This window comes from Bidens hawaiensis, unplaced genomic scaffold (genome assembly GCF_021521415.1).
Source record: "Bidens hawaiensis isolate Kalapana, Puna unplaced genomic scaffold, B.hawaiensis_p1.1 tig00060136_1, whole genome shotgun sequence".
Taxonomy (NCBI): Eukaryota; Viridiplantae; Streptophyta; class Magnoliopsida; order Asterales; family Asteraceae; genus Bidens; species Bidens hawaiensis.
In genome coordinates, this window is record NW_027500841.1 from 33,308 (window position 1) to 47,297 (window position 13,990).

General features: G+C 41.1%; 1 protein-coding gene across 1 annotated transcript; it reads left to right on the forward strand.

Moving 5' to 3' along the window:
• Positions 1-297: 297 nt before the first annotated feature.
• On the forward strand, positions 298-10,244 carry LOC143602938 (protein NUCLEAR FUSION DEFECTIVE 4-like). The gene is made up of 5 exons (XM_077079894.1): positions 298-328; positions 418-591; positions 6,680-6,756; positions 7,926-8,809; positions 9,763-10,244. The coding sequence occupies exons 1-5, from the start codon at positions 298-300 to the stop codon at positions 10,226-10,228; spliced, it is 1,632 nt and encodes a 543-aa protein (XP_076936009.1). The 3' UTR covers positions 10,229-10,244.
• The last annotated feature ends 3,746 nt before the right edge of the window (positions 10,245-13,990 follow it).

Genomic DNA, 13,990 nt, shown 5'->3' on the forward strand with positions numbered 1-13,990 from the left:
TTGTAGCAGTTCTCAAACATATTTTTTTTTATTCTCATTTGAACATCCAATACAAAGAAATCTTAACATACAAAACGCATAAAATCCATGTGCATTATAATCACGCATAAATGAAATAATTACATGCAAAATAATTGTACACTTTGCAAACTACACGTGATTTGTATAATAACTATCACCTATCTATCTATCTATATCTATATATATATATATATATATATATATATTAATAAAAAATGTATATATTCTCTCATTCAACACTGCCTTCACCTTCACTCCAACACTCTCTCATTCACCATGCAGACCGTAAAGCCGGAACTCGGCCTCCGTGAGTGGGGTTCGCAGCCGCGGTATGGGTAGGAGTTGCCGCGGGCAACTCCTACTGCTTCCCACTATACTCCCATGCATTAAAATCAGCTCTTGGGTTCTCACAACAAGAGCTTACAGTTCTTGGAGTCGCTAATGACTTAGGAGAGAACACAGGCATACTTCCAGGCATTGCTTGCAACTATTTCCCGCCGTGGGTGGTTCTTCTTGTCGGCGTTGTGTCTTCGTTTTTCGGTTATGGTGTTATATGGCTTGTGAAGAAACGTGGATCGGCTCACTGGTAGACGATCAACTTTCCTCGGGTATGAGTATGCTATTTCACCGATGGTTCTCCGGAGTATGAGTTCTTCCACCTACAAAACGAGCAGCACCGTGAACTTACCCCTCAGAAAGGGACAGAGGGGTCCTCTTTGGGGTAACCCTCCGGTGTGAGAATAAGAGATTGTAGGAGAAGATAATAATAATCTGAGAGTGAGTAAGGAATTGGAATGTATTTTCTTGCTTACCTCCCCTTGTGGAGGTGGTGTGGTATTTATAGTGTTAGGGTTTCCAATGATTGGGCTCAGATCCCATTAGGGCCTTTTTGGCCTCCTCCTGTTGCTTTGCGCCACGTGTCCTTAGGACATCTGGTGCTTTTTCATTGATTATTCTCTGACCCAGGTATTTTACCTGACCCATGTGCAATCACGTGGTAGCACATGGATTTTGCTGAGTTGTCCACCTTTCATTGGCAGCTGTCAACATCAGCATATTCTTATTCCTTAAAGGATACCTTCTGGAAGGTTTGCTGACGAGCACAATCAAGGTTGTCCTTATCCTAATTTGGATAAGAACGAGGTTGATTATGTGCACGTGTGATATGCGCCTATCCTGAGGATGCGCGAAGTCTTCTCTTTATTCTCACGCGCAGATGTTTCATGCGCAGATGTGATATGCGCGAGCATATGTAATATGCGCCACGCGCAGATGTGATATGCGTGAGCATGCGATATGCGCCACGCTCAGATGCGCCACGCGCAGATGTGATATGCATGAGCATATATGGTGCGCGAGCATGTGATACGCGTGAGCATATGTGATGCGTGAGCATATATGATATGCGCCGTGCGCATAGGTTTTGGCTTTGTGCCTTCATGATATCTTGATTTCAAGCCTCTTGTCTATATCTTGTGGGTTGACCCGCCCCGCTCGATGTTAAGGCGGGTACATACCTCTTCAAGCCCCCCCCAGTCTAATGTGTGTATTGTCTCGCGCGAGCGAGGTAAGATAGATATTAGACTTAATAGTTACCTTTTAATAGGGTTTTGTCTTTTCCTTTTTTATTTCTCATCGTTGCGCGAAATTCTATCCTTGTGGTTGAAATGAATCGTCCATGTACGTGGTTGGTTGGTGCTGACATGCGTCAGAGATGGAGACGTGTCAGACTTTTCGTGTGCTCGAGGTGCTACAGTTGCCTTTCATGTCCCCTCACACAGTGTCAGGAACACGTGTCGTGCTTGCGTTGGCCCGCACCTGCGAGTGGGGGCGCGTGAACTCTGATCGGTACCTGTTTCGTTCCCTTTTATGTCCCCTCACACAGTGTCAGGAACAGGTGTCGCGCTTGCGTTGGCCTGCACCTGCGAGTGGGGGCGCGTGAACTCTGATCAGTACCTGTTTCTCTCTCTCCTGGGCCTATAAAAGCAAGCCTTTTGAGTTATTATTCTTCATCTTCATTGTTATTTCAGAGCTTTCCTTTCCTTCCATTTTTATTCCGATTTCCGTTCTTGAAGTAACCTCTGTTTGATTTCGCAGTTGTATGTCTGATAACCCAGACACCACAATCTCCCCAAGCAGACGCCGTGTAAAATCATTAGTCATGTCCACTTTGAAGAAGACCGGCAAGGGAAAACGGGCTGCTGAGGCCTCGTCGGAGGAGGTGGGGAAGGGCAAGACAGTAAAGAGGTGGGATGAGATTCCCTGTAAATTGAGACAGTCTGATTTTGACAGTCTCATCGCCTCTCAGGGTTTTCTCCCTGAGTATGGCTGTATGCTTCCGGCGGCCGGGCAAACGGCGGCAGATCCGCCCACCGGCTATATCTCCTTGTACTGCCATTTTTTCACCCACTGCAACCTTCGTCTCCCGATGACAAGGTTTATGGGTGCGCTGCTTAAATTTTATGGGATTTACATATCCCAAGTCCATCCTTTTGGACTTGTGCGCATGACTCATTTTGAGTTCATGTGCAAAGCTCAGCGCGAGGAGCCAACCCCTCGGCGCTTTCAATTTTTCTATAAGCCAAAAATCCAAGATTCTTGGTTCTCATTCGTTCCTCGCAGTCAGAAGGTCAAGTGCTGCACTGTTTCCTTCAAGAGCCTTCATGACTGGTCTGAGAAATTTTTCTATATTAAGGCTGGTGTGATTCCCATCCGCATGACCATGCGCGCGATCACTTCTGCGCCCGCGGATGTGAATGTTCTTAAGAACCCAACTGGCGCATGGGTTAATAAGTTGACTGCTGAACCATCCCCCGCCAAGAATATTTGCGAGGAGGCGCTGGTGGGGGTTGGCATGAGCAGGAGGTGGGCCGACAGCGCGACTGAGCCTGTTATCCAAGTTGACGGATTATGTGAGTTATTAGCTCATTGCATGATTTCTGCGCGAATATAATTCGTTTTACTGATATCATTTGTCTTGTTTTATGCAGTAAGCAAGGAGTACGTCCACGCCGCCTATGATGAGCATATGGAGGGTGGCTCTGTCGCGCTGGGCGCTGGGGAAGTTGGCTTCCACGATCGCTTCGCTGATATGTTCATCCTTGTTGATTTGGGATTTTGCTTTGACAACGATGCGCCTGGTAGGCCTTTGTACTTATGCTTATGCCTTTAGAATACCAAATTTGGTTAACATTTCTGTTGCACGTATTGTAGATGCGCTTGAGAACTATGAGCTGGAGCTCGCGGAAGAAGAGGTGGAAGAGGAAGCTGAGGTGCCACAACTCAAGCGTAAGGCTAAAGGGAAAACTGGCGCAGGGGCCAGTAAAAAACAGAAGAAAGATGATGCCCCTGTTGCTCAGGATCCTCCTGCTCAAGCGAAGGGACTTGAGAAAACCAAGGGGTTTACCTCCAAGTTTTCCTTGTCTTCTTTGCCTCTAGGTGTGGGCAGTCCTCCTGTCCACACGAGGTATGGTGCCGCCACCTCCTTTCTTCGCGCGGCGGAAAAGGAAAGCGGCGCTGCGCCTGCTGTTTCCTCTTCAACAGGTATACTTTGTTTATACTTTATGGTTTTATGAGCGTGATTCCGATAGAGTTATTAATGAATCTTTGCTCACTCAAACGTTTGTAGAGCCGGCGACCTTGGTGGATCAACCTCAGGCGCAACAAGGTACCGAGGCTGCGCCTAAGGTTGCTTTGAAGTCCCCTGTTTTGCCCTCAAAAAGGGGGAAAATGGACTTCATGGCGATGTTTAACTCGCGAACGGCGGTGCGCCAAGGTATATATTGCGCTTTTATTTTCTGACTTTTTTCTTTTTAGATCAAGTCTTGAATCATTTCTCTTTGTTGGTTTTTTCATAGGCATTATAGCTGGCACACAAGCTGCTGGCGGCACTGCTGGCACCGGCGCCAGCGCCGTTGGTTCTGCTCCTGCTCCTGCAAGCACTGAATCTCCCCTCATTGGGATTACTAAGGAGCAGGAGGCTGTTTTACGCGCGGATCTCGCGGCGTCGAGACCTCCCTCACCTCCTCCTGCGCGCAGCCCTCGCGAGACTGGTTTTGATTTTTCCAGGTCGCAGGAGAAAAGGCCTGTTACAGAGGAAGATGAGGAGGCGCATTTTGAAGACTCCGATGGCGGCCGCGCAAGCCCTGTAGCGCCACGAGATTTCGTGGCGCAGTCTTCTCATGGGGCTGGCGCTGACTTTTCTGCTTGCTCCCTGCAGGTATAAGTTCGTTTTGCTCCGCTGCGCGGACTTCCATATTAGTGTTTAGATGACTAGAACGTTGCTTTATGTTTGCAGGAAGCCGATCACATCTACCGCCCGAGATGGAATATTACTGAGGATAGCTCATTTCAGTCCATGGGGGTGTGTGAAGACTTCTGGGCTCACTCCGTGCCTCCAGCTGAGAGGAGGTTTCAGGAGGAGCGCGCCCGCGTGGACTTGCTCAACGACCATCTTTTCGCTGGGTCGGCGTTCTTTGCTGCCTCCCAAGATCTTCGCTATGATTATGTAAAGGTGCGTGATGCTCTTGCGGAGGCCAAGCAAGAGGCTAAGGTATCTGCTTGGAATCTTTCTGACGCTCGAGAGAGAGCTGAGAAACTCCAAGCAGAACTCAGCGAGAACCGAGCAAGTGCCAACGCTGCCTTCGTGAAGCGCGGGCATGAGCTGCAGGCTGCGCGGGAGAAGCTGCAGGCAGCAGAGGCGGACACGGCCAAGTATGCGCGGCGAGTGCGCGACTTGGAGCTGGATGCAGAGGCGCGTGACCAAGCACTTGTGCAGTCTATCACTGACAAATCTTCATTAGAGAGTGAGGTTGCGCGCCTGAAGAAGGAGCTTGAGGCCGCGCGGGCAGAGAAGGATGAAGCCCTGGCAACGGCAGCGTCTAGCCAAGAAGCGCTCGATGCTGCGCGAGCGGAAAGGGAAGAGGCCTTGGCGGCAGCAGCGTCCGACAGAGAGGAGCTGAAACAGACCAAGGAAACTGTTGAGTTGTTAAACTCTCAGATTCCTGCTCTTGAGACGTCTGTTTCTTCCATCGCGCAGGATCGCCAATGGCTAGTCCCACGGATGGCGCCAATGAAGAAACGTGGATCGGCTCACTGGTAGACGATCAACTTTCCTCGGGTATGAGTATGCTATTTCACCGATGGTTCTCCGGAGTATGAGTTCTTCCACCTACAAAACGAGCAGCACCGTGAACTTACCCCTCAGAAAGGGACAGAGGGGTCCTCTTTGGGGTAACCCTCCGGTGTGAGAATAAGAGATTGTAGGAGAAGATAATAATAATCTGAGAGTGAGTAAGGAATTGGAATGTATTTTCTTGCTTACCTCCCCTTGTGGAGGTGGTGTGGTATTTATAGTGTTAGGGTTTCCAATGATTGGGCTCAGATCCCATTAGGGCCTTTTTGGCCTCCTCCTGTTGCTTTGCGCCACGTGTCCTTAGGACATCTGGTGCTTTTTCATTGATTATTCTCTGACCCAGGTATTTTACCTGACCCATGTGCAATCACGTGGTAGCACATGGATTTTGCTGAGTTTTCCACCTTTCATTGGCAGCTGTCAACATCAGCATATTCTTATTCCTTAAAGGATACCTTCTGGAAGGTTTGCTGACGAGCACAATCAAGGTTGTCCTTATCCTAATTTGGATAAGGACGAGGTTGATTATGTGCACGTGTGATATGCGCCTATCCTGAGGATGCGCGAAGTCTTCTCTTTATTCTCACGCGCAGATGTTTCATGCGCAGATGTGATATGCGCGAGCATATGTAATATGCGCCACGCGCAGATGTGATATGCGTGAGCATGCGATATGCGCCACGCGCAGATGCGCCACGCGCAGATGTGATATGCGTGAGCATATATGGTGCGCGAGCATGTGATACGCGTGAGCATATGTGATGCGTGAGCATATATGATATGCGCCGTGCGCATAGGTTTTGGCTTTGTGCCTTCATGATATCTTGATTTCAAGCCTCTTGTCTATATCTTGTGGGTTGACCCGCCTCGCTCGATGTTAAGGCGGGTACATACCTCTTCAGCTTGCTATTACAAAGACTCTTCAGAATTTTCCATATTGGATTGTAAGTATTTCTTTTGAGCTCAGAAAAGCTCGAATCAAGCCAAGCTTAAACAGGCTCGAGTGTAAAGTAAGCTTATTTAATAAACAAGACGAGCCGAGTATTATTTATCAGGCTTGAGCTAGCTTTTGAGCCTATACGAGCTTATTATTTATATAATATTTAATTAAATTATTAATATATTTGAGTAGTAATTAGTTTTATATAAAGACATACCTAAAGTTTTCGGAGTAGTAATTATTTCCTGAATTTTGCTTTCAGCACCGGTACCAAGAATTTGGGAAAATCGGTATCGGTATCCTCGGTTCGGGTATGGCTCATCCCTACATAGAGTATTAGAGTTATGACAAAAAGAAAAAAACATGTTAAATAATATATTATGTTATTGTCACGGGTGTCAATCGTAACTGGTTGGCACGTTGACGAGGTGAAATGCTAAACCCAAACACGATTCATATTTTAATTCTTGTCACTAACATCAACTCTAACCCACACACACTTGAAATCATGTAACCTGAACACAACCCATTTAATCCATATAATTGTGTCAAATGGGCTGGCATATTGGCCGGTAATAATCAAGCTCTAAACGTGTTTATTGGGTTGGTGGGATGGGCTAAATGGGTCATAAAGACTGTTCAGAATTTGCCATACTGGATTGTAAGTGTTTGTTCATATATTTTGAGTTTGAGATTTTTTTTAAAGAAAATATCAATTCTGTTTTTATAATAAAAGGATCCAATTACAATAGAAACGCAGGTAAGCGGGCAATATTAGCAAGAAGATTGTTCATAATTCAATTGAATATTGTTTATGAATCGATATGATTCACTAGGGGTGTAAACGAGCCTAGACGCTCGTGAGTTACTTGAGATAAAACTTTTTAAAGCTCGGATCAAGCCGAGCTTAACGAACTCGAGCATAAAAATAAGTTTGTTTAGTAAACAGGTCAAGCCCAAGTTTCACTTGTCGAGCTCGAGCTGCCTTGCGAGCCTAAATGAACCTCTATTATTTTATATAAATTTTTTATTGGTTTTTGTTTTCTTTAATAGCTAAATGTTACACTTTATAGGGATTAAACGCCTGAACTTTCTATTCTATACCCTAACCACCTTATCTCCTTACCAAAGCGAGAATGATTTTTTTTATTTGTTATTTATTTTTTTAACAGCTTTTATTTATTAAGTATATATTTAGTATTATACATTTATGTTAAGAACCACTAAATAATGCATATTATGTTATTAAATGAGGTGTCAATCACGTCGGGTTGGCAATTTGAAATGTTTAACCCGAACACAACCAATAGTGTCACAACACCAACCCTGGCCGCAACACTTAAAAAATTAAAATCGTGTAATCCGAACACGACCCGTTCAACCCATTTATCTAAATATGTCAAATAGGTTGGTTGGTAATAATTGAAGTTGTACGTGTTAATCATGTCGGTGAGTTGTAAAAATAAGGTTTAAACGGGTCATGAATGGTCAATTGCTCAACCTATTTAACTAAACGGGTTATAAATATGTCAACTCGAACAAGACCTGTTTAAATAAACATGTCATCCTAAACATGACATGTTTATCAAACGTGTTAGATATGCTGACCCAAAACCTGATTATGTTCGTGTTGTGTTTGGGTTGGGTTGCATAAAATTTATAACTAAAATATCTATTAATGATAATTAAAACTTATTTAAATTAATTAAAAAATAATAATAAACTCCAACTCGAGCTTGAAAAACTACTCATCAGACAAATAGAGCTTGAAACTAGTTGAACTCGAGCCTTAGCTCCCGTAATAACTCAATGTTGAACTCTCTGTTGCAGTTATGGGTTGCACTCGTGCTCGCGGCTAACAGCAGCGCGTGGTTAGGGACCGCAGTAATCGTTACAAACTTACGAAACTTCCCCTTAAGTCGGGGCACAGTCGCGGGCCTTCTAAAAGGCTACATTGCCTTAAGTGCAGCGGTCTTCACCGAAGTATCCATCATGTTATTTAACGGGTCGGCTTCAGCAATCCTGCTCGTGTTCACACTCGGCATACCCGTCATATGCCTCACATTAATGTACTACGTTCGCCCGTGCACACCCGCTTTCGAGCCCGACCCATCAGAAAACGCTCACTTCGCGTTCACACAAGCAACGAGCCTCACACTAGCAATCTTTCTTTTAACGACCACGATATTAAAAAACTCTTTAAATTTAAACGACACGGTTTCCTATACGTTTATCGCGGTTATGGTCATTTTCTTATTGTCACCGCTTGCGATCCCTATTAAAATGACCTTGTTTCCGGCCCGTAAGAAGGGTATCGGGCCCGTTGAGTGTTCTGAGGGTTTGGACTCGAAAACAGGCCCGTTGTTAACGCCATCTAGTTCAAACACGACTTTAGCGAGTTCTAATGATGATGAGGATGTTTCATATGTGAACATGCTTTTGGCAGTTGGCGAAGGGGCGGTTAAAGGTAAGAAAAGAGGGCCGAGACGGGGTGAAGATTTTAGTTTTCGTGAAGCGGCTGTGAAAGCGGATTTTTGGTTATTATGGGCCACTTATTTTCTTGGAATTGGGTCGGGGGTCACGGTGCTGAATAACTTGGCCCAGATTGCGAGCTCGGTTGGGTTTACGGACACGTCTACTTTGATGAGTTTGTTTAGTTTCTGTAATTTTCTTGGCAGATTAGGTGGTGGTGCTGTTTCTGAATACTTTGTGAGGTAATTTTTGCTATCCATTATGCATCATGTTTTGGGCCTGAGGCTTGGTTCTCGGTTCGGGCTTAGCTGGAAAAGCCCAGTCCTTTTAGGCCCGAGTCTGTAAGTGTCCTATCTAGAGGTGCGCAAATCGGCTTTCGGGCCCAAGCCGGTTTGGGCCTGGTCAAATGCAGTCAACATTTGTTTTGGCCCAAACTTGTTTGGGCTGAAACCGGTTTTATAAGGGAAAAAGGATCGGGTCTCGGTTCTCAACCAGGATTTTCTGTTCACTTCTAGCCGTATCGTCTAACAACTGGCGATATGGTGAACAAAAAAACCAGGTTGGGAACCGAAACTGGTTATAGCCCGAACCGCTTTGGAACCGAACCAGGCTTCAAACCAAACCGGTTTGGGCCAAAAACCTATGTTGACCGCATTTGACTGTAGCCGGAATGGTTTGGGCCAAAACCCAATTCTAGTCATAAAGGTTGATTGAAAGCCCGGTTTGATCCGGTCCTGGGCAAAGCTTGATCATATTGTTTACTTAATATTTAATATCCATTATGTGGGCCCAAGGCTGGCCCTGGTTAGTGGGCTTGGCTGGAAAAGCCCAGTTTTGGTAGGCCCATTTGCATCCGGCCCTGGGCAAAGCTTGATCATAGTTAGCCCTGAATGTCCAGTTATAAAGGCTTTGCTCATTGAGCCCAAAAAGTAAAAAATAATATATTTCTAGTAACTTTCTTTTAGTAAGTCTTTATAATATTGAAATGTTAAATGCTGTATTTTATATTATAATAATATCTTTATGTCAAAAAAATAGTTCACTATATGCAGAACATGATAAATGTTTAAACAAAAATTTGATAAAAAAAAAGACAAAAAGTCCGGGCCAGATTGGTCCCAAATCAGTATTTTTAGACCCGGGCCGGGCCTCGTACGAATATAATGTTTTTATATAAATTTTTTGTTTTATGCAGGTTAAACGCGACGCCAAGAACATTTTGGACCATGATAACTCAAATCATCATGGTGTTAACATATCTTTTATATGCATCTGCTCTAGACGGAACACTCTACGCTGCAACCGCTTTACTTGGAACATGTTACGGTCTTCAAATCGCGATAATGATATCAACATCTTCTGAGCTTTTCGGGTTGAAAAACTTTGGGATATTTTTCAACTTTATGCAACTAGGAAACCCTCTTGGCGTGCTTTTGTTTTCTGGTATGCTAGCGGGTTACATTTATGACACAGAAGCAGCTAAACAAGGCGCGTCTACATGTATGGGCCCCGCTTGTTTTCGGCTCACCTTTCTTGTACTTGCTTGTGTGTGTGGTTTAGGGACCATTTTGAGCTTGATATTGACCATTAGAATTCGTCCCGTTTATCAAATGCTTTATGCTGGTGGTTCGTTTCGGTTGCCTCAAAGCTCGGTTCATTGACTTGATGATGACGATAACGATGAGTGAACATCCGACTTTCATACATGATGATGATGACGACGACGACAATGTTGTCTATACGTTTGTGGTACATGTGTATAATACATGTTATGTAAAAAAGCAATCTTTTTGTCGTGGTTTTTGTATGAAAAGCATTCCCGAATCGATATGATTATAGTTTTGAAAATTTTATGTTACAACTAATATTATCTGTTTCATTCATGTTGAGCTCATAGATTTATTTTTGGTTACCTAAGTAGAAACTGTAGAGTTCTTCTTTAATCTACAATGGATACGCTCAAAATAATTGTCTCAAAGTATGTTGATTATATTTGAGACAACATATTCACAACGATTCAATTATTTTAAGACACAAATACAAATTTTGTCCTTTAAACATAGCTGATTTATGGATCGGGTCCTTTAAAAAGTTTAGTTCGTGTCCTTTATGTGGCAACTTTCTTTGTTTTTCGTCCTTTACACTAACAAACGTTAAATTTGCTGTTAAATCACCTCATGTGCAGAATATATGAGGGCATTTTAGTCTCTTTACCCCTATAGTATATTTATTTATTTTTAATCATAAATAAATTAATAGGGGAAAAAAGACTAAAATGCCCTCATATGCACTGTACAAGAGGTGATTTAACAGAAAAACTTAACGTTCGTTAGTATAAAGGACAAAAAGCAAGAAAAGTTGTCATGTAAAGGACATCGCTTGAAAGTAAACTTTTTAAAGCACCTGATCTATAAATCAGCTATGTTTAAAGGACAAAATTGTATTTTTGTCTATTTTTAATAACAAAAGGTGAAGGATATGAAGTTAAAAGCAACAAAAATTGAAGGCATTATTTTCGGCCCCTTTTTTTCGATCCTAGGTTTTAAATCGACCCGAATAAAGATAAATAAAAGGAAAAACCCAATTCATCCATATGAAAATATATGGAGTGTAGTTGTCTCTAAACATATACTTTGTTTCTTTTACATATATAGCCATAATGGTGATTGGATTTAACCAAACAAAAACATCATAAATGAAACAGTTGTTGGAAGGTTATTGAAAGTGTCAGATGTTGACATCAACATCATTGGTTGGTTAATTGGAATGGAAGGCCACATGGTCCACCACCATCATTATTAACATAGTCCAAACACACATGGTTGGGTCAGACCCAAGTGCACCATGTCCTGTGGCTAAGGTGGGCCTCATCTTGTTGAATAGTAAAAGACATTTATACCCAACAATAAGTTCATAGAAGCATAGAGCTAGTGCCGTCCAACCGTTTTACGTTTGAACTCGTTTGGAATTTGCTCGAAAAATGCTCGCTTGTTTTTTCACTCGATTGTAAACAAGCCGCTCTACTCAGTTAAGTTTGTAAACGAGCCAAGCAACGAGCAAATGCCTGCTCGGTTCTGTTCGGCTCGAATATTTTTAATTTTATATATAATTATATATGAACAAATAAATAAATATATAAACAACACACATAAAATATAAGTATACAATTTTTTAAACCATTTTAAAGTTTTCCTATTACGTTAATTTTATAGTTTTATTAGTTCGATTCAAGTTTTCAGAATACTAGAAGTTTGTTTACATGTTAATTGTATCTCACTTCAAACTTCTTTCTCCTAAAAATTTACAACCTATGTATACGTTTGTCTAAAAACTACTAATTTGTTTACAAAAGATATTATTTATAGCCTTCAAACTTGTTTCTTATTAAAAATTTTAGAGTGAAAAAGAAATAAAAATGCTCGAAATCGCTCGATGTTCGATCGAAAAATGATCGGTTCGATTTTGGCTCGTTTCGTTTTTCGCTTGGTTCGAATTTCAGCCGTTCGGTTCGATTGTAAACGAGCCAAGCAACGAGCAAGCCTTCGCTCGGTCCGGCTCGACTCGGCTCGGCTACAGCCCTACATTGAGCCTCATCCAACCAAAAAACATTTACAAAACATTTTTAGTAGGGTTAAAATAGTAGGTTTGTTTATCCTTAAAGACCACATGGGGTGGGTGTGGGGGGTAAAAGGGGCGGTATAGCCAAAGAACACCGACTCGAGGCTTTATATAGAGGCTGTAAAGGGGATGTATTGGGGTTCTTTTGACAGCCTTTCACTATCTCTCTCGTGTGCGTGTGCGCACATGCACACACATAGGCGTGTGTGTGTATATACTTGCTTTAGAACCCGTGTGATGCACGGGAAGCTCAAAAGAAATATAATTAAAACATAAAAATTAAATGATTGAATTAAAAAAACCTATATTTTATTAAATTAAATAGTTTAACATGTTCAAATTATATTTCTAATTGAATATTCATACGAATACGTTGTGCATTCTCTTGTAATTTCTTCATAATCACGAAAAAAAATGCAGAGTGATTTTATAAGGTGTAATTAGATTTTTTTAATGGAATAACGAATTCTAACAAAAGATGCTAGGATATTTCATTATAAATGTCATAAAAAGAGAACGTTATATATAAATTTAGTATAACTAAAACACGTTTTGCATTACAGATTTGAAATAGATGGATGAGAACTCCATGGATACATGGAAGTTGAATGACTGTGCGAAAATAAAATTGATATTCATTCATAATTTTTCCTTGTTTTTATCTTCTTAAACATATAAAAATTGTTCATTAATTTTTACCACATCCATCTCCTACATTGAAAAAGTGCTTATAAGTTGATTTAAAAAAAGGTAGATATGCTTTTATTAAATATATAAATATTTTTATTATACTGAAATAAAAACCCGCATATTTTTAATCTCTCTAATTTAGGTAATTAGTTATTTGATTAAATGATTGATTGATATGTTTTGATTACATTGAAATAAATAAGTTTTCATTAATTTGAGCGGGAAATTTTGGCTAAAAATGAATCTTCAAATGACATGTGTTCACAGTTAATTTACTTTATTAGAATGTGTATGTATGTATATATGTATATAGAAAAGTGTTCAAATAAGAATAAAGAGTTTCCTAGAAATGGTAAGAACCAATAGATTTTTGTGGCATTATAACCTATGTTGAAAGAATAATTCTAGGAAACTATGTCGGTTATAATGGTGAAAGAGTAATTCTGAGAAGCTATGTCAGTTTTTGGTAATTTTAAATCTCAACCATTGATTAACATAATTAAATGGTTATGATATATTCATAGTCTTTCTAGAAAACTAATTCTTTTTAGTATAACCATCCCCTATATATATATATATAATATGAGGTAAGGGGCTTTAACCCACAACAGAGCTTTATGATAAGGACTTTAAAGCCCCGTGTCCTACATTGCAATAACATAGAGGTGCGGTAAAGCCCCTCCACAACACACAGCCTAATAATTATGTTGGGCTTACTATTGAACATATTATTTGGATAACATAGGTGATCAAATAAATAAATAAATAATTATTCATTTATTTTTAGTTTTGTCAAAGAAATCGACCTTAATTTGGAATTTAGACAACAATAACAATGTAACTGGAACACGACTTGTTTATATGTTTATCCAAACGGATTGTTAAGTTGTAAACCACTAACATGTTGTACAATGATTTTAATAAAGTTGTAAACATGTCAAGTGGGTTGTAGAGTGTTTTCATGTTAAATTTTTATACAATCATGAATATGACGAGTTTATTAAACGAATTTGATTGATAACTTAAAATCTAATTGTTATTGTGTCAAACTTTATGTTGTGTATGCCTTTATTTCTCCTAATCTCTTTATGTACTGAACTCAACTCGTTTTAAAA

Coding starts and splice junctions, on each gene's coding strand:
- LOC143602938 (XM_077079894.1), top strand. CDS start 298: ATGCAGACCGTAAAGCCGGAACTCGGCCTCC. Junction 6,757..7,925: donor AGAATTTGCCATACTGGATT/GTAAGTGTTTGT, acceptor TCTCTGTTGCAG/TTATGGGTTGCACTCGTGCT. Junction 8,810..9,762: donor GTTTCTGAATACTTTGTGAG/GTAATTTTTGCT, acceptor TGTTTTATGCAG/GTTAAACGCGACGCCAAGAA.